This window comes from Schistocerca gregaria, chromosome 6 (assembly GCF_023897955.1).
Source record: "Schistocerca gregaria isolate iqSchGreg1 chromosome 6, iqSchGreg1.2, whole genome shotgun sequence".
NCBI lineage: Eukaryota > Metazoa > Arthropoda > Insecta > Orthoptera > Acrididae > Schistocerca > Schistocerca gregaria.
This window is the reverse complement of record NC_064925.1, coordinates 292,472,845-292,493,704: the sequence shown is the minus strand read 5'-3', so window position 1 is coordinate 292,493,704 and position 20,860 is coordinate 292,472,845. Positions and strand designations below refer to the sequence as shown.

Below are 20,860 nucleotides of genomic sequence, written 5' to 3'. Positions count from 1 at the left end.
GGAAGGAGGGAGAGGGGGAAGGAGGGAGAGGGGGAAGGAGGGAGAGGGGGAAGGAGGGAGAGAATTTTGCTGTACGTTTGATGTGCGTATCATTTTGTGCAGAAGGAGAACCAATGCCATTTCCATTCGTCGGGAATATTCCCACTGTTGCACACGCCCTTCACTAACGCTCCTAATGCCTAGACATTGATTCTTGATAAACATCCAAGCAGTGGCAGACCACTAACATGCGATGTTCAGTAGTACTTAAACAATGTACAGCGTTCGTAGTTTTACAGAGCGTTTGTAGTTTAAAATTAGTAAAAGAGAAAACGCGGATAAATTAACCGAGTTCATGAAGATAACACAGATGAATATTATGCAGAAAATATTGCTTCACCAGCTTATACTCCTCAAGGTCTGCACCAGTCTGTTGCGTCATGAGCGCAAATGAGCGATTTGGCCTGATAAAATTAATTCTAAGAATACCACAGTACTCGCACAAACTTCCACTCTCTCAGATTGATACACATCTGGAGAAGACGACTGCCGTTGCTCGTAGTGCATAAAACTTTACACAAAAAAGAAAGAGTGATAAGCTGTAAGAATTCCAACTGGAGAAGTGACCTTGGTCCTCGTCACAGAAACCTTCCCGGCATTCTACGTAAGTTATACGGGGAAACGGGAAAAACCTGACGCTTCATAGCAGTACGAGAATTTGAACGTAGTTACTCCCTTAATGTGAATGCAGCAACGGTCATTATGCCTCGTCTCTGTTTTAACGGATAAGTCCATAAACACTAGCTAAACTGACAAAATACAAAAAGAGTATAAATATACTGTAAGTAAACGAAAATCGACGACTGGAAGGAGATGTAGGGCCAATAGAAATGTAGTGTGAGAGGAAGGCTTTGCAAGAAAATGTAGCACAAAAATTTTAGATGACCACTACAGCTGTAAAGTTTTTGTCGAGACTTTTCATCATCATATTATCGTCTTTTATGACGACAGTCTGTAGCCGCCTGATAATGGCCTTGCAAACAATGTAACACCATATACAAATACAGCGCACTAAGATCCCTTTAGCTCTACTCGTTTACATAAAGTAACCGGTAACGATCCGCTGAGAACAATGATCTACGTGTCACAAACCACTGACCAGGTATTATTACAATATTAAGGATATTCAGTACAGTTGTCAATCTTGTGATTATTGCCACACGTTTCGGAACATTGTTATCCACATGCTTCGGAACATTGTTATCCCAGTTTCAAATGCTTAAAGAGGTTTTCTGTGACATTAGGCCTCGTCACAACTAACAAGCTGCACACGTGCACCGTAAACTCAAACTATAAAACACGGAACATCACTGGTCGGCGCACCAACCGTTCCCGAGGCACAGGTTTTAACTAAAAATGGGATAATAATGTCCCGAAACATGTTGTGGCAATAACGCGATTGTCCGCTGGGCTGAATATCCTCAATATTGCTTCAGCAACAGTTGTATGACAGCTACACGTCAGTTATATCTAAACAAAGCTGGACTGTTTGTGGTTACAGTTCTACCTTTCTCGGAGATGCATTAGAACAAAAAAAAAAAAGGAGATGGTCGTGGATCACGGGACAGGTAGCTATTCTGCAAAAGGAATAACGAATGATATGAGCAACAAGGAACGACGTAGCTGGTGAGGTGAAACCTGTCCAGTAGTCACAATACAAAAATTTAGTGATGCGGTCTCTGAAGTCTGTGCCCGGGCTCCACAGTGATCTTGAGCCAACCGCCAGGTAGCGGGTGTCGGAAATAGCCGCCCGGAAGCTGTCTTTATCCTCAGCTTCAAAGCTACGCGTCCCACTGACGCAACGCAGACCTGCATTCCTGCCGCTTTCGTTCTGTTATGCACTCCCGAAATCTGATCCTTCTGTGCCTGCACTTTCTTCCACATGAGATCTGGAATAGCAAATATTAGAAGTGTCCTGTGTAACTTCAGCAGCATTTTCTCACACTCAATTGAGGCATGTAGTCATTTTAAATAGCTTCAATTCACTGACCGGAATTGACCTTACATCATGAACATTTTCACTGAATGTTATCCAAGTGATACCGCAGTATTTCTACGCCTTTGGATATGTTAATCAACTTTTATCCGTAAGTTAGGTCTGTAGTACAGAGAAAAGCCACTGCTGCAGATGTAGAATGTTATGAGCACATTATGGATACCCATGTGCATCTAACGTTACTTGGATTGTTCAGATGGTTCTAGGCGCTACAGTCTGAAGCCGGGCGACCGCTGCGGTCGCAGGTTCGAATCCTGCCTCGGGCATGGGAGTGTGTGATGTCCTTAGGTTAGTTAGGTTTTAGTTGTTCTAAGTTCTAGGGGACCTCAGAAGTTAAGTCCCATAGTGCTCAGAGCCATTTGAACGATTTGTTCAGGTGGAGACCGCAACACAGCATGCCCAGAGGAAGTGCGCTTTACAGCGTTCTTTCTACGAACAATACGAGGCTGGAATAGAAGGGAGAACCGATAGAGGTACTCAAGGTACCGTCAGGTGGCTAGCGGAGTATGGATGTTGATGAAGTGTAACTGTGGGGGCACGTTATGAGCCGCGCTTGGTAGCTCAGTTGGTAGGCCACTCGACCGAGAAAGAAAGCTTCCACAATCGCAACCAGTCCTGCACGCAGTTTTATTGCGCCAGGATGTTTCACAGTACTATCTTCAACTGGGCGTCTTCATTATAATAAATCCAAAAAGCTATTAATACTGCGTTCCATTATCTCTCTGATCCACATTGTGAACGTTTCTGTATTTATCTTAGTGAGTAGGTGTTTCTAAATTTTTACGCCATGACGAGCTTCGTTCTCTTCTTCGCAGGCAGAATTAGAAACATGTATTTACGAAAAGGAATGCAAGATTATTAACGTGCAGATCAAGAACAGCATCAGGTGTTTTAACCGACTGGCTTTATTTTATTGCTTATGCACAATTGAAGTATTTATCAGCGGCGATCAAAAAGTTTCCGATCAAAGCCGTGCAGTCCAGAACCGGTAAGCCAAACAGGCGAAATCGCCGTGAGCATTAAAGTAATCGACCCAGTGACGGACCATGTTGAACACACCGTTTGGTAAAACACTTTGTCCTGCTGCCTGCACAAGTCCATAACCCCCTGCTGCTAATCCTCATCTGACAAAAAGAACCGTCGATCCTTCAAGGTTGAAGGCGTGGTAATTGCGTGGGGAGAGATCTGTACTATACTGCCTCGTGTACATTCTTCTTTCCCCGATAGATGTCTACCGGTGTTTGTCCTTCGGCAGCCAAAAAAACAACAACAGCGCTTTGGCCCTGTTTGTATCTACATTTACACTCCGCAAGCGGAGCGCACGTTACGTGCCAATGTCATTAACTCCCTTTCTTGTTCGATTCGCGTATGGTTCGCGGGAAGAACGACTGCCGGAAAGCCTCCGTGCGCGCTCGAATCTCTCTAATTTTACATTCGTGATCTCCTTAGGGGTATAAGTAGGGGGAAGCAATATATCTGATACCTCATCCAGAAACGCACCCTATCGAAACCTGGACTGCAAGCTACACCGCGATGCAGAGCGCCTCTCATGCAGAGTCTGCCACTTGAGTTTGCTAAACATCTCCGTAACGCTATCACGGTTATCAAATAACCCTGTGACGAAACGCGCCGCTCTTCTTTGGATCTTCTCTATCTTCTCTGCAACCCGACCTGGTACGGATCCTACACTGATGATCAATACTCCAGTATAGGTCGAACGAGTGTTTTGTAAGCCACCTCCTTTGTTGATGGACTAAATTTTCAAACGCTTTGACAATAACGTCGCCATAGTTCGTGTTGCTGCATTCATCGCACACACTTCGGAAAAACACGAATGCCACACTAATCCGTTTCCTACATGTCGGTGTTAATATACCCGCACCCGAGTCGCGCTACGTTGCATATAAGATGCAGCAACGCTCCTTATTGCACTAGGTGAAAACAACCGACTGCGACAGCGAATTCGCCCTCATCTTGTTTACATGATTACCTTTGAGTAAGTCTCACAAATTCTTTTGTTTATGCACTTACTCTTTTCCTTTGAAGCAGCCTCCATATTAAATTAGTACACTGAGACGCCCAACATGCTAAATAAGAACTTATCTATGCACACACTCAAATAATATCACACGTCGTAGTAAAACTTCAGTTCCCTCATTTGGATACGCTAAATAACTTGCAAGAACATCTTTCGCCAAATAGCTGCAATGAAGAAGGAAATCTGAAAACAGTTTACGTGTTACCTCGTATTTACGTTTTTAACGTCTTTATCTGGCAATCTTTACAAGTTGGCTTACGTAAGGTGATCCATAAACCAACAACGTATACGCTATCAAACTTTATGCACTCTGCTGCTTCAGCGCTGAAAATAAAGCAACGCTATTAGCCCCAAAAAAGTGCGCGCGCCGTCTAAACGAACACACTTAGCCATTTGATGGAGTTCCGATTAACTCCCACGAATATAGCAAACAGCACTTTAGGACTTTCAGAAAGCAATACTAAAGAGAAGAAAGACCAATTCAGTGGTTCTGCGTGCGGCTTCGGAGCTGAAGTAATCCCGTAAAAAGTTGCAAGAGGTGATGTGAATACTTTTATATGAAACAATTAAACCAGTCGGAACATTATTTCGGAAGAGCTCACGACCAAATACGTACGGCGAAGTTGAATTCTTACGACGGACGCTGAAGCGGTTTATTGGGCAGTATAAACACATTCGTTTCACGGACCTCATTTCGGTATGCATCTTATCTGCTTTAAGTTCAATTCGCGCGAGATCGGACCGTCAAGTAAATGCAGAATAAATTTACCTTAATGTCTTCATCATTTCGTATCCTGAACTTTCTACACCCGTTGTACTCCATATAAACAGATAGCGCGAGATGGACGATTATTGATCTGACGACTATGCATTAAACAGTTGGTTACAGGTTTTCGTAAGTATGTCTTCTTACCGTATGAGTCCCGAAGGGTTTCCTGGGATATTTCTTCGTATTACAACGTTAGAGTTTTGTTTTACGTTTGCGAAAACAGGTTGTGCCGACGGACTGATCTGTAGCTAACTCAGTAATCGTTTCGAAAACGTCGTGGAATGTTTTCGTAATATCCCGCTTCCCGAGGTTGTCCTTACGCAGGAAAGGACGAGTTTCGTTTGAATTTACAGAATATTCTGTTTTATAAGACAACATACTGCACCAAGCATTCCATTACCCCCTCTACGTAATTTCACACACACCCCATCATCACGACGTTCATCGAACATTATTTTGTCATTGGTGTCACCATCGTATCTAGTTATCGGTCTCCTAATTCGCCTTGTTCATTTACCACCATTCACCGAGTAAACAGTTGCCGACAACAACACGCAACGCTGAAGTCGGCGATCCCTTCAGTGCACTTTTACTAAATAGCTTCGCAGCGTCTTAGTTATCGGTCTAACTCTACACAGATCTACACATCAATGAAAATAAAAGACAGCAATACATATCATACAGCAGCAGCAGTTCAGTTCACTGTCATACCAAGTTGGCGAAAAATTCGGATACAATCAAACTTCCACCTTTAAAACGGAACTCTAGAACGATGTGCACGGAACTCGATTGTGGCCCTTTCCAAAGAGTCAGACCGGAATTCGCATTTAAGCGATCACAGGAAACACCCGAGAAACTTTTATTAGGCAGACCAGACTGATCTAAACCCCCACTGACACAGGAGCATAACTACAGCGCCGTCTCGTTTACTTCATACCCTACTAGACACTGGTTCCCGACGAACATTTTATTTTATTTTCATTATTTTTTTTCAATTAATAGCACTGACATGTAGTGATCCTCAAGTTTCGGAAGCGCCACGTATCACCGAGATAGGGAACCTCCGTAACTGGACCTGAAGCAAGCTGCTGGAACACAAGGAGAAATATCGTATGAATCACAAGCCGCGTACTAGTTTTCTTGTGGTTTTCCCCTCGCCTCATCCCTGAAATCAAGCCATCTCGTCTGCCTCCAGGCCGGTCCAGCGACGTGATCCGCGTAACCGCAGCACGTTTCGTCATCTCTGATACCTGCAAAGGAAAGAGGGCTTACCCAAAGATAGGCTAGCCTCGTCGTTTCCAGAGACAGTGTGTTCGTCCCCGCCCCTCACAGTACATCTGTCTCTCTTTACAACCACATTTTCGTCTGTGATCCACAAGCCCCCTTACGATGTGTGGGGGATGGTACCGCTGGTATTTCTAACGTTTTCCCAATTCTCTGTGCCAGGAAGGGAACTATAGATAAACTTCTGTATAAGCTATTATGAGTGTGTTTTCGTTATGGTCACTTCGGGAAATACCTGTCTAGAGGAAGTAATACGTTGTCCAACACTTTCTGGAAGGTATGTTCTCGGAATTTCAACAGCAACCTTTTCCGACATACACAACGCATCTCTTGTAGTATCTGCCAATGGAAGTGTTTTTTTTTTTCCCTTCATACTGCTTACTAGGCGATCCCGTGACGAAACGCACCGCTCTTCCCCTATATCTTCTCGCAACACACTATCCAAACACTACACGTTTGTTCTTCCTACTCATTCTCATTAACTTACATTTTTTCATATTTAGCGCTCACAACTGGAAAGAGTGTGTGTGTGTGTGTGTGTGTGTGTGTGTGTGTGTGTGTGTGTGTGTGTAAAACAACGACTGTCCTATCGTACTTCCCTGGGACAGTCTTCATGATACCTTTGTCTCCGTTGAGGACAACTTACTGTGTTCAATTACTTAAGACGTCTTCGACCCACTCACAAATCTTTGAACGTATTCCGTATGCTCGTACCTTCGTTAACAGCCTGCAGTGGGGCACAGTGTCAAATGCTTTTCGGAAATCTAGAAATATGCAATCTGCCTGATGCCCTTCATCCATAGTTCGCAGTTTATCCTGTGAGAAAAGGGGCAAGCTGAGTTTCGCGGCCGGGTATTGTAACCGAGCGGTTCTAGGCGCTTCAGTCCGGAACCGCGCGACTGCTACGGTCGTAGTTAGGTTTAAGTTCTACGGGACTGATGACCTCAGATGTTAAGTCCCATAGTGCTCAGTGCCATTTGAACTGACGTTTTGCTGACCAGCGAAATCTGTCGGACATTTTGTGAACTTTTTTCTGCTCTAATATAACCCCATATCATTCCAAGCATGCGTGTCAATTTTTACCTCTCTATCAACATTATTCCGTGGTTTGTTATGTTTTTAAATTTTTACTGACTTTTTGATCACACCGTATATTGTGTCGTGCGGTAAGTTAGCGGGCCAAGGGATAGTAAGAAATTCACCGATGCTCCTGTGGACATGGATTGTCCCCTAACTACACTCCTGGAAATGGAAAAAAGAAAACATTGACACCGGTGTGTCAGACCCACCATACTTGCTCCGGACACTGCGAGAGGGCTGTACAAGCAATGATCACACGCACGGCACAGCGGACACACCAGGAACCGCGGTGTTGGCCGTCGAATGGCGCTAGCTGCGCAGCATTTGTGCACCGCCGTCGTCAGTGTCAGCCAGTTTGCCGTGGCATACGGAGTTCCATCGCAGTCTTTAACACTGGTAGCATGCCGCGACAGCGTGGACGTGAACCGTATGTGCAGTTGACGGACTTTGAGCGAGGGCGTATAGTGGGCATGCGGGAGGCCGGGTGGACGTACCGCCGAATTGCTCAACACGTGGGGCGTTAGGTCTCCACAGTACATCGATGTTGTCGCCAGTGGTCGGCGGAAGGTGCACGTGCCCGTCGACCTGGGACCGGACCGCAGCGACGCACGGATGCACGCCAAGACCGTAGGATTCTACGCAGTGCCGTAGGGGACCGCACCGCCACTTCCCAGCAAATTAGGGACACTGTTGCTCCTGGGGTATCGGCGAGGGCCATTCGCAACCGTCTCCATGAAGCTGGCCTACGGTTCCGCACACCGTTAGGCCGTCTTCCTCTCACGCCCCAACATCGTGCAGCCTGCCTCCAGTGGTGTCGCGACAGGCGTGAATGGAGGGACGAATGGAGACGTGTCGTCTTCAGCGATGAGAGTCGCTTCTGCCTTGGTGCCAATGATGGTCGTATGCGTGTTTGGCGCCGTGCAGGTGAGCGCCACAATCAGGACTGCATACGACCGAGGCACAAAGGGCCAACACCCGGCATCATGGTGTGGGGAGCGATCTCCTACACTGGCCGTACACCTCTGGTGATCGTCGAGGGGACACTGAATAGTGCACGGTACATCCAAACCGTCATCGAACCCATCGTTCTACCATTCCTAGACCGGCAAGGGAACTAGCTGTTCCAACAGGACAATGCACGTCCGCATGTATCCCGTGCCACCCAACGTGCTCTAGAAGGTGTAAGTCAACTACCCTGGCCAGCAAGATCTCCGGATCTGTCCCCCATTGAGCATGTTTGGGACTGGATGAAGCGTCGTCTCACACGGTCTGCACGTCCAGATCGAACGCTGGTCCAACTGAGGCGCCAGGTGGAAATGGCATGGCAAGCCGTTCCACAGGACTACATCCAGCATCTCTACGATCGTCTCCATGGGAGAATAGCAGCCTGAATTGCTGCGAAAGGTGGATATACACTGTACTAGTGCCGACATTGTGCATGCTCTGTTGCCTGTGTCTATGTGACTGTGGTTCTGTCAGTGTGATCATGTGATGTATCTGACCCCAGGAATGTGTCAATAAAGTTTCCCCTTCCTGGGACAATGAATTCACGGTGTTCTTATTTCAATTTCCAGGAGTGTATTTTAGACTGTTCAAATTATAATAAAGTAATCTAATGTTTTTTGTGTGTTGTTGTACTTGTTCGATCTCCGCTAGAAGTAAACCTAGACTTGCCAGAAACCACTACACTACAAACGCAAATGCCTCCAATGTTTGCTGGTCCGGCACTGCAACAACAACAAGAATTATAATAGTACACTATGACACGAAAATTTCCTATTGTATTTAGTATTATGTACGGGCTCAATAACTAAGTACAGTGCACCTATAAGCTCCAACCGGTGTGCTGAGGCGACAGGCACGTCTGCGCACGATACCTAGCGCCCATTCTGGTAACCGTAGTTAGATCTGTGCAGAGATCTTGAGACGAGTTACACCCAGTACAGTGCCAAGACCTTGCACTCTTCGCACACACTAGCTTCTCCCACTTTATGACCCGCTTCTCTCCCTGCTCTATTCTACAAGCGTTCATGAACTGCCCCGTGTGCGTCCACCTGTACTGCATCTTGATGGGCTGCGAGCTAGCAGCTGACTCCTGCATCTGACTTGTGGCCTGAGTTTATGCCCTGGTCGCCTCTGTACCGCAGTCAGCCTCCGTGTGTGGGTTCAGAGCACAGGGAACTCCACTCTTAACAGATCGTGCGCTGTTGGCCAGTCTGTAATAACTGCCTTTCGTATTCTGGTCACGAAAGATCTTACCACCTACGACGTATCTCACACTTAAGTTAGGACTGACATTCCTACGTATACAGTACATACTTTCCAAGGCTGTTGCTTACGTCCTCGACGACACGTGACTTATCGCTTAGGGCAAATATCGGGATGGTTCCTTTGAATGAGACGAGGAATTTTCACGCTGAGCTCTGCATCAGTTTACTACGCCGCAATAAACGGAACGTTAAAAACCATTGTCCTTCCCCCCTCCCCTCCTCTTCCTCCTCGTCCCCCCCCTCCTGCTCTCTCCCTGCTTAAGCTGAAATGTGCTGCTCCAAACGTTGTCAGGTTTTTATGGACCAAAGTGTCTCAGATACCTTTAGGCAACAAATGCGTCACGGAAGTTGGAAGGCACAAGCACAAACATATAGTAATTACTGAGAGATGTTCTAACTATGATGTATTTAGTACACCGTCGGACTGTGTGTCTCACCATTCAACGCGCCTCACTGCCATGCGTAGAACTTTTGTTCGGACAATGGCACCGCAATGAATTTAACGTGCTGGGACTGGAATGGGGTCCACCTGAATCTGTATTACTAAATGACACAGGGTTACCTGGTTTCAGTTGCATGTTTAGTATCCACCGGTTTGCATGGGCAACAAAAATTTGATTTTCACTACAAATAATTACTGACCGAAATTAGAAATTTCAATTGCGCCTATATTTTACTCATTAGGAGATACATCCTCGTGTCGAAATGTAACATACGTATTAACGCACCACTAGTCAATGTTTTAAAAACCTTGAAAAAATAGTTATTGTTTTTAATGAATTCTTGTACCGAAATGCATACATGTTTGAAAATTTTCAGTTAAGCTGAACCCAAAAATTTAAGTCAGTAGTAGGTGTCACTTTCACAAATTTCGTATTCACTGTCCCCACTTTCAGAACCCTCCTTACGTATCAATCTCTCTCTAAAAAGTATGTTGAGAGTAAAAGTGAACAACAGTGAACGAAATTTGCATTTCTTAAATTTTTTGTGACGGATATAAAGTACACGTTATTGAAACTGCGTTAGTATTGCGAAGATTGTGCTAAAAGATATTTTCAGTTTCTGCATCCTGCACATCAGTACATCTTTAAAGGGTATGTTAATCTAAGTCAAGAACGATTAATGAATCCTTTATTTTTTTAGGGTGAGCGTAAAGAATCAACCCCCTTGGTAATGCACTTTCTGGAAGTTGGCTTGGAACTGAAAGGACTCAAGTTAGGAACTGTGTGGGCGTGCGTGTACGTTGAGCAGCCTAACTTGCAGCGCTCAAATTACCTATATTATACTAATCCTTTGAGTAAAAGAGCACTTAACACGAAAAATTTGCGAAAATTTACGTGTAAAGTTTCTCGCCACCCGCAAATACACCCCCCTCCCCCATAAAATTATGAAAGGAAAAAGGTTTATTGCTTACTATATTTTCGCTGTTCATGCAGCAAAAATTTAGCATCAGCCATGATGTTTCAATTTATTACCTCTTTACTACAAACTACTTTCAAACAATTTTGCGCTTTTCACATATACGAGGGGCGATAGAAAAGTCCGTGCAAAATTAAAAACTACTTATCTGTTTGTGGTAAACCCTTTTTATTTTTCGACAGTCTCCTTTCAGACTTATACACTTCTTCCAACGTTGTTCTAATTTGTTGATCCCATCCGAATAATAGGAATTGTCCAAGTCTGCAAAATAGCTATTAGTTGCTGCAATCACCACCTCGTTTGAATAAGATATTTGTCCGCCAGCCATTTCTTCAAATGGGGGATCAAATAATAGTCCGAGGGAGGCAAGTCTGGAGAGTATGAGGGATGTGAAACGAGTTGGAATACTATTTCCAATAATTTTGCGAGCACAACTGCTGAGGTGTGGTGGTGGTGGATTCTGATGGAAAAGGATCTTTTTGCGGTACAATCGCCGGCGTTTTTCTTGCACCTTGGTTTTCGAACGGTCCAATAACGATGAACAATATGTACCTATAAAAGTTTTACCCTTTTCCTGATAGTCGATGAGGATTATCCCTTGCGAATCCCACAAGACAATGGCCATAACCTTTCTGGCCGAAGGAGTGGTCTTCGCCTTTTTCGTGCAGATTCTCCCTTGGTAATAACCCATTAACAGCTCCAAACCATCCTTTGAACACTTCACACGATTCCGTTTTTTGGTCAAGTGTGAGCAATCGTGGAACCCATCTTGATAGTAGCTTTCTCATGTCCAAATGTCTATGCAAAATATTATGTACCAGTTCATTCGGGACCCCACAGCACTAGCAATCTCACGCGCCGTAACTCTTCGTTCATCCATTACAATATCGTGGATTTTATCAGTGAATTCTGGAGTCGTAACCTCCACAGGGCGTCCAGAACGTTCAGCATCACTTGTGCCCATATGGCCACTCCGAAAATTTTGAAACCGCTTATAAACTGTTCTAATCCAAGGTGCAGAGTCACCATAATGTTTATGAAGCTTCTCTTTAGTCTTCTGAGGTGTTTTGCATTTCATAAAGTAATGTTTAATCAAAACCCAAAATTTTTCGTCCATTTTTTGACAATCACTCTACTTCCTTGATTCACACGAATGTCGAACACTAAGAAATAGACCAATATGGCTGAACCTTGGTGCGCATTCTTTCCTAAGATGCTACTAACTAAACATGACGTCGATACGCGCCGGTGGTGCCATCACTCGGACTTTACAGGGACCTTTCAAACGCCCCTCGTACCAATGAACGGATCTGTAAAATTACTTTATTGTAGACACGTAGTTCACGAGGTATGATGTCAAATTTGCTGACATCAAATATTAACACATTAGCTCATCTGTAAAATAATCAGACGTTTGAAGCTGTTCTGCACACGACAGGTCGATTGCTTAGAAAACTGGGGGAGGGTGGATGGTTTGTTACTGGTGAGATCCGAGGACCTATTTGGATGATAAGCAGTGGCTATGGTTTTACGAAGTCTACATTAGTCCCTTCACAGCCCGCAGTGGTTTCTGCCTCAAACCATCGTTTTATTAATTTTTTAGTACCACCGCCTTTCGCATGAAACCGCCGATGCTATTGCAAACAGAGACTCCAAGCGGTATAATGACGTATTTCTACGAATGCAGTGCAGGGCAGCGGACGCTTACAGCATTCGAAACAACAGTTTTCGCTTTGTGTTTGGTACATGACTGTAGGAGATTTGTCTCTGCAAATTTTTGTTATATAATGTGCCTGACGTGTGGTCTTTGCGTAGTCGTCATTCTGTGACCACTGACAGCGAAAGTAAACATATCTGAAGTAGCAGTGACTACAGCTTTTACGAGTGGTTTCGACAATTCACGACGATGTTTGTGAAAGTAAAGAAGAGCCTGCCATGATAAACTCACAAATAAGATGGTTTAGATCGTACAAATTAACAGCTGCGTATAACCTTTCTAAAGAGGTCGGACTAAATGTCGCTGCTAGCTGTGATCTCCCATGGAAGTGTTTCTGAACTTTTTTGGAACTCTAAGGGTTAAGGATCTAGACAAACAAGTACTGCTGTTCCAATACTCTGACAAGTGACGTCTTAGGCAGGATGAAACAATGGCCGGAGGTCAACTTCTTGCAGGACGTAGTCTAGTGCTTACTCAGTGTATTAACACCTTGGATTAACTATCTCCTTCGCCTAAACGCTAAAGCGGCTCTCAAAGAGAGTCTTAACGCATTGCGCGGAAGTAGTCTGGGGTTTAAAAGCTTCGTCGCAGTAATGTGCGATCCTCTGCCTCCGTGGCGAAGTGTTTGCATCGTTCTCAACGGAGCGTTGCCCAGCGGCCTTCCTGCAGGAGACCCAAGTAATTCAATACGGAAAAACCAACAACGTCTGCAGCGAGTCCCCTAGCCACTCCCTGCTGAGGTACATTATCTGTACCTGTCTTTCGATAGAAAAATGAGACACAGCCTACTGACGTAATTGTAACGGCGACAATGAACACAAGAACTTTCCCTATTGTGGCGTAATTGTTTTAAATAAATATACAGGTAACTTTCGACAGCGTTAGACATTTACAGGCTGGTCTACGTACAGGTTTCATGTTAGTTAACGCCAGCAACCTCCGTTTTAACAAAATTACTTTTCCCACGCGTCAGTTTATAACGTTATACCTACAAAGCTGCATGTGAGCCTACACAGAAAGTTTGAAAACACTTTCAATTATTTATTGCACAAGAACAAGGAACAGATGTCGTACATATTGCATTTTGAAGAGAAACCCTGAAAGTTGTGTTTACAAACATTTGATTTGCGAACCATGAGTGACCTGGCAGACGTCAATACGGTAATCTAATGTGTCGTGAGAGCCACATTCACTTCACTCACACTGGAACGCCCGCTTCTCTTCGCCGGGCATAAGCAACCCGTCGTAAGGACTTTGTTGTGCAAGTCGTAAGTAGCCTTCCTTGTTCGTGGCTTCTTACCGTACTTGGTTCCAAACATCCATTGAACAGCTGTAGTACATTTGTTGTTGTCGAACTCCAACACACAGGAAGCTAGATCAGCACGTGAACTCGCCATGTTAATTAAACCGACAGGAAGAAAATGCTGTGATATGCAAATCATCAGCTTTTCAGAGCATTCACACAACGTTGGCGCCGGTGAAGACACCTACAACGTGCTGACATGAGGAAAGCTTCCAACCGATTTCTCATACAAACAGCAGTTGACCGGCGTTGCCTGGTGGAACGTTGTGATGCCTCGTGTCAGGAGGAGAAATGCTTGCCATCATGTTTCCAACTTTGATAAAGGTCGCATTGTAACCTATCGCGATTGCGGTTTATCGCGTCGCAACATTGCTGCTCGCGTTGGTCGAGATCCAATGACTGTTAGCAGAATATGGAATCGGTGGGTTCAGGAGGGTAATACGGAACGCCGTGCTGGATCCCAAAGGCTTCCTATCACTAGCAGTCGAGATGACAGGCATCTTATCCGCATGGTTGTAACGGATCGTGCAGCCACGTCTCGACCCCTGAGTCAACAGATGGGGACGTCTGCAAGACAACCATCTGCACGAACAGTTCGACGTCGTTTGCAGCAGCATGGACTATCAGCTCGAAGACCGTGGCTGCGGTTACCCTTGACGTTGCATCACAGACAGGAGCGCCTGCGATGGTGTACCTAGGTGCACGAATGGCAAAACGTAATTTTTTCGGATGAATCCAGGTTCTGTTTACAGCATCATGACGGTCGCATCCGTCTTTGGCGACATCGCGGTGAACGCACATTGGAAGGGTGTATTCGTCATCGCAATACTGGCATATTACCTGGCGTGATGGTATGCGGTGCCATTGGTTAAACATCTCTGTCACCTCTTGTTCGCATTGACGGCAATTTTAACAGTGGACGTTACAATTCAGATGTGCTACAACCCGTGGCTCTATCCTTCATTCGATCCCTGGCCAGCACATTCTCCAGATCTCTCACCAACTGAAAACGTCTGGTCAATGTTGGCGGAGCTACTGGCTCGTCACAATACGCCAGTCACTACTCTTGATGAACTGTGGTATCGTGATGCATGGGCAGCTGTACCTGTACACGGCATCCAAGCTCTGTTTCACTCAATGCCCAGGCGTATCAAGGCCATTATTACGGCCAGAGGTGACTGTTCTGGGTACTGATTTCTCAGGATCTATGCACCAAAATTGCGTGGAAATGTAATCACATGTCAGGTTTAGTATAATGTATTTGTCCAGTGACTACCCGTTTGTCATCTGCATTTCTTCTTGGTGTAGCAAATTTAATGGCCAGTAGCGTAATTGAAAGTGTTCCCGGACTGTGTGTGTGTGTGTGTGTGTGTGTGTGTGTGTGTGTGTGTGAGAGAGAGAGAGAGAGAGAGAGAGAGAGAGAGAGAGAGAGAGAACACTGCCCGGTCACATGTCATTATCTTCGATCCATGTGAGAAACCGAAGAGCAAAATCAGAACGTCGCTGACTATCACGGGTTTAAGTTGTTGCACCGTCTGGATCTTGTAGGGTTACCAATGTAAAATAGACCGCACGACTTTCCATACTGTTGACCATAGAATGGACGATTCTCGCGATACTCGACCAGCGCAAGTGCTACACGGGGCACCTGTTGCATGGTCGGTCAAGAGTGTCAGCAACCTCTACCAGGAGAGGGCGCTTTCCTCTTACAGGCGCCAAGGTGCCACACCAAGTTCCCATTTTTTGGCAATTTCATTATCTTTGAGTCATTTAATGACACCGGGCATCTCCTCCGACTCTTCAACCGGCAATACTGTATCAATGCGTTGCTGTAATAGCTCCAGTTCACACAGAACAGTTTCTCTAACAGCGCACAGTCTCTCTTCTCAATAGCCATACTGTTCACTCTGCTTCTCACGTGACAACGCGGAATCATACCGTCATACGAACAGTTTGCAGAGCCAGATTTACACCTGGTGGTCACAGATGGAACTAATTTGTTTTCCACAGCAAATCTGTTCCGCATTAACGCATTAGCATATCTATCGAGTTTCGCTGGGATGCTGTGATTGCAGCCCACTCTGAATACCCCTGAGTAGTGGCATTTGAATTATAATCATAGAATACAGAACGTGCGATATGGCAGAAATGAAATTTGACACCTCGAACCAGCCGGCGATCTCCGCCGAAGACGTAGAGCTCTAGCAGCATGTAAAGGTCGATCGAGAGCGTACTGGCCGCGCCGTGTTGATCGTAGCAGCAGTTCCTCAGCGGCCGCTTCGCTTAACTCGTCCCGCCGACTGCCGATGAGCCGGCGGCGTCATAAATACGGCTCCGGCAGCGCCGCTAAGAGACTCGGCAATTGCAAGCTCGGAATACAAACACGGAAAAACTGGACTGCAGGCCGGAGGAGACTAGTTCCACCTACCGTGTTTGTCGCTGCGGCTCGAACTCCCATGCAAATGAGCGCTGCGGAAGGAAGAGGTGAAATGTGGCGCCGCAGGTTCGTTCGAGAGGGGTGCGGCCTCGGCTTAACAGGCGGCGGCGTGGAAGGCCGGTGTTTCGAATCCTGTCCTGCAACCGCCCCGATCATCGGCTGCCGAATGTCTGGGAGTGGTCGCTCGTGGTTTAAGCCTTCTCTGCTTGAAATATTCGGTTCTACATCGAAGGCTACGAAAATACTCCACATGACTCCGCACAGTGCATAGCAGAGGGTACTTCGAACAACAATATAGATTTTCTGTGCTATTCTATTTGCGACGGAACAATTACACTCTATATTTCTATCCACGCGCACTAACGTTTTATTTTTATTTTTTTCTCGCGATCCTTGAAAGAGATTTACATTGTTGCCAGCGGTAAGTGTTGCACAGTCATCTTCGTATCCAATTTCTCTAAATTTAATCGAGTTTTGCGAAAGATAAACCGTCTTTAATTTATGGATGTCCATCTTACTGCATGGACGAGGGACTTCATCTGATTTACATGAGGAAAGTACCACCAGAGTTATTTTTGTGGGGATGTTAGGTACAGTGATAGCATTGGGGACAATACGGCGTCGAGTATAGACTCCTGATGAAAGATAGCCAACGTGTGCCACTAACCAGGTTTCCACAGTAAATGCTCCAAGAAAATCAAATATTCTTTTGGCAATGGTGAGGCCTGAGGAAGGCGGTGGCAGTAACGTGCCGCCGAAACTGGTCGTGTGATAGAATAAAGACGTTCTTAAGATACAGCTGAGGTGGTACTTTGTCATATAAACCGTCTTTCTTCCGAAGATACTTCTTTAACTTCCCCCAGTATACCTGCTACTCTTTCCTACGGACCTATCACGATACATACCATCAATAAATAAATCAATAGGAGAATTTTCATCTCCCATTTACTCCAGAGGCAACCGGCTTGGACATTCCATCATGCCATTATTAGGCTCTCCACGGTAACATAATAGCTGAACTTATATTGCCAGACAAAATATCATGAAGAAGCGAATCAGTACCCCCGCACCAGCGTTATGTAACACGGCTATGCACTCAAACAATACTACGAGCGTATAGATGTGTTACATACGCTGCTGCGGATACTGATTCGCTTCTGCATGATATATTGTCTGGCAATATAAACTCAGCCATTATGTTACCGTGGAGAGTCTAATATAATGGAATTCCAAGCCGGTTGCCTCTGGAATAAATCGGAGATATAAATACAGCTGTTGGCTTATTTGGTTATTACGTTACGACCCCAGCATCTCTTCTCTGAATTTGTCTTACGTCTGCTGTCATGCCTACTTAAGACTCGGTTTTTGGATAAACCGAAATTATCTTTCAGAGCACCTCTGTCGTTCAAAAAAACTAGTCATAACGCTGTTACTCAGCAGGTTGCACCTATTATTCACGTCCCTAAATTTACATTTATCACAGCTGAATATTAATGAATTTTATTTTTCATTCGTATAAACATAAATGCGGTATCGTCACTGTTCTTTCACAGATTTTTCTTTCGGGCTTTTACATAGGATGTAACGGTATTTTTCAATTTTTATAGTAAACGCACGATCTTGTCTTGCTCATAACCGATCAATACCCAGCACAGCCTTTGTTTATTTGGTCACTGATCTCCAAGAGAGGGAGGATTTTGAGGAATGGGGCGTTGCGATGAAATGAGTTTATGGCCGGCATTAGCCAGAAGAATGGACTGGATGACGAGACGTGTTAAGACACCAAGAAATAATTTCCGCGCCATTAGAGTAACACCAGAAGAGGCACCAATGTTAGCACTGAATAGGGGATCGTGGAGGAATTTTATAAGAGGGCTATGCTCCAGACTGAACGCTGAAAGGTATAATCAGTCTTAAATGATGATGATGATGATTAGAGAAAGACGCCGAGGGAAAAAACAGCGCCTAGAACTACTGTCATCGAATATTAATCGGTTATATTCCAAAATCTAACAAGAAAAGTAAGTGACCACGACCGCTTAAAATAGTACAGAAAAGTGCTTAGAACATAGGTAACTCATACCAAAAACAATGGTACAAGCGATCGGCATGCAAAACTGAGCGTCTTAGCATAGGTGACCATTCATATGTCTCACATGCTAAGTCTTTGAGAGGTTACTTTGGTAGCATGAAGAAACAAAATTTATCGGTAGTAGTTGTAGAAAATTTCTCTTCCCTTCAACCCTTTGACTCCAGAAACTACGAAAAAATAAAATTTTCCATGAAATTTATTTTATCACCATAGTAACAAACTCACGAACAGCAAACCATCATTTGTATTCAGATGGTTGTTTCACACTGGAACCAGTAGGACACACATTTCTCAGCCTCAGATCATTTCACGCGATATACTTTTCAGCAACTTCGCGTTTTCCCTACACAAAAACCTAAATCTCTGCACTTCCATAAACTCATTACGCCTGAAACGGATTATAGTCCTAAAAATATCCAAAAACGGGCCTAATCACAGGCACAAATGAGCCTCAAAAATCAATAAATTTTTTATCACAACTGCGTAGTGTCAATTGTTTCATTTCAATAAAACTCATACAAATAGCAGTACAAACTCAAATTTACGTTAACATAAGTTAGATTACTTACTTTCACTTGAAATGATCTCAATATGGCTACTGTAAAAAACAAACCACTACCACCACCACATGTCAGTCTCCTCAACCACGTAGCATAGTCTCCGCACCCACCGTTCTTTGAACGGAAAGCCGTTAAGTGGCTACTACTAGGCACTACATTCGTAGAAGTACCTCAGTGTACTACTAGAAGTCGCCGTCTTGCAGTAGCTTGGGTTGTTTCATGCTAAGGGCTCTGGTACATAAAAATATTAAAATGGTGACTTCAGGCAGAAACTACTGGGGCTGAAAGGGTTAAATAACTAGCTCTATACTGCAGCCGTAATGACCAATGTTTTCAGGCAAGGCAGTTAGAGTATGAAGCTATTCGGGGATACTATCTTAGTTTTTCCTCGTTTTCCGTGTGTGTCAACTGCACATGCTCCCATGTAGAACAGGTACCGACGGCCACGGCGGTACCGACGGCCACGGCGGTACCGACGGCCACGGCGGTACCGACGGCCACGGCGGTACCGACGGCCACGGCGGTACCGACGGCCACGGCGGTACCGACGGCCACGGCGGTACCGACGGCCACGGCGGTACCGACGGCCACGGCGGTACCGACGGCCACGGCGGTACCGACGGCCACGGCGGTACCGACGGCCACGGCGGTACCGACGGCCACGGCGGTACCGACGGCCACGGCGGTACCGACGGCCACGGCGGTACCGACGGCCACGGCGGTACCGACGGCCACGGCGGTACCGACGGCCACGGCGGTACCGACGGCCACGGCGGTACCGACGGCCACGGCGGTACCGACGGCCACGGCGGTACCGACGGCCACGGCGGTACCGACGGCCACGGCGGTACCGACGGCCACGGCGGTACCGACGGCCACGGCGGTACCGACGGCCACGGCGGTACCGACGGCCACGGCGGTACCGACGGCCATATCGGATGACTGATCAAGAAACTGTCTTTCTAAAAAGAAGAAGAAACCTTTTCATCCCTAACTGCAATTGGATCAAACGCCGTACTTCTTGACTGGTTGCGACTGAGCTATCGACATAAAAGAGAAGAAGCTGGGAGAGAGCTGCTTTGGGGGAGGGTACTCACCCCGGTCCTCTTGCGAGCGTCGGCGCCGGCTGCAAGCGCGGCGGGGTGGTTGGAGCGCTGCTGGACCCACTTGAGCATGGCGGCATCGCGGGGCGGCGGGGGCGACCTCACTGCTGGCGGCGCATCTGCGGCGCGACATCACACTCAGCCACAGGCACAAGCAACTAACTGCACTCGCCTGCAGACCGAGTCACCAACAGCTCCAAGCATAGGCAAACACCACCACTACCCATTTGCCTTCCGGGGTTTATCTCTCGCAGAGGGTGCAGGGAAGGAGGAGTTGGAGAAGAAGATGAAGGAGGAGAAAAAACTATGGCAGGTTAGAGCAGTGTAGATGGCGTCAAATCGAACTAACGTTTCTGAATAACCACAGGTCGGATGTTGGCCATCTATGTTTATACGATTATTCTGCAACTAACACTTAAGTTCCGAAGAAATAATTTTTGTGCCAACACCTGTACATTATTTATTTTCAACATTTCGCGGCCCTTTCGTCAACTGTATAAATAATAATTTTAATTTTAAACTAACAGCCTCAGTTCTAGGGATTACCTAGATTTACCTAGGTTTTAGTCGGGATAAGCCTAACTCCTTCAGAATAAAAGTAATTACCGTTTGTCCATAGTGGACATCGTCAAGCTAAAATTACAAATCCATTAATTATCGTTCAGACTGTAAACACTTATCTGAAACAGCCTCGGCCCCACTTCGCGACCGCGATGCGGTAGCTACGAGTGCTGTACTGGAACTGACGGTAGC

At 45.7% G+C, this 20,860-nt stretch overlaps 1 protein-coding gene across 3 annotated transcripts in view; it reads right to left on the bottom strand.

The window, feature by feature from the left end:
- Positions 1-20,860, bottom strand: part of LOC126277966 (rhophilin-2) — a 1,086,271-nt gene that overhangs the window by 267,028 nt on the left and 798,383 nt on the right. The window contains exon 2 of one of the 3 annotated variants that reach the window (XM_049977615.1): positions 20,102-20,226. The exons of the other annotated variants lie outside the window; for them this stretch is intronic. Coding sequence (XP_049833572.1) covers positions 20,102-20,179 — 78 coding nt within the window. The 5' untranslated portion in view covers positions 20,180-20,226. The remainder of the gene's footprint in view (positions 1-20,101; positions 20,227-20,860) is intronic. 3 annotated transcript variants of the gene reach the window in all.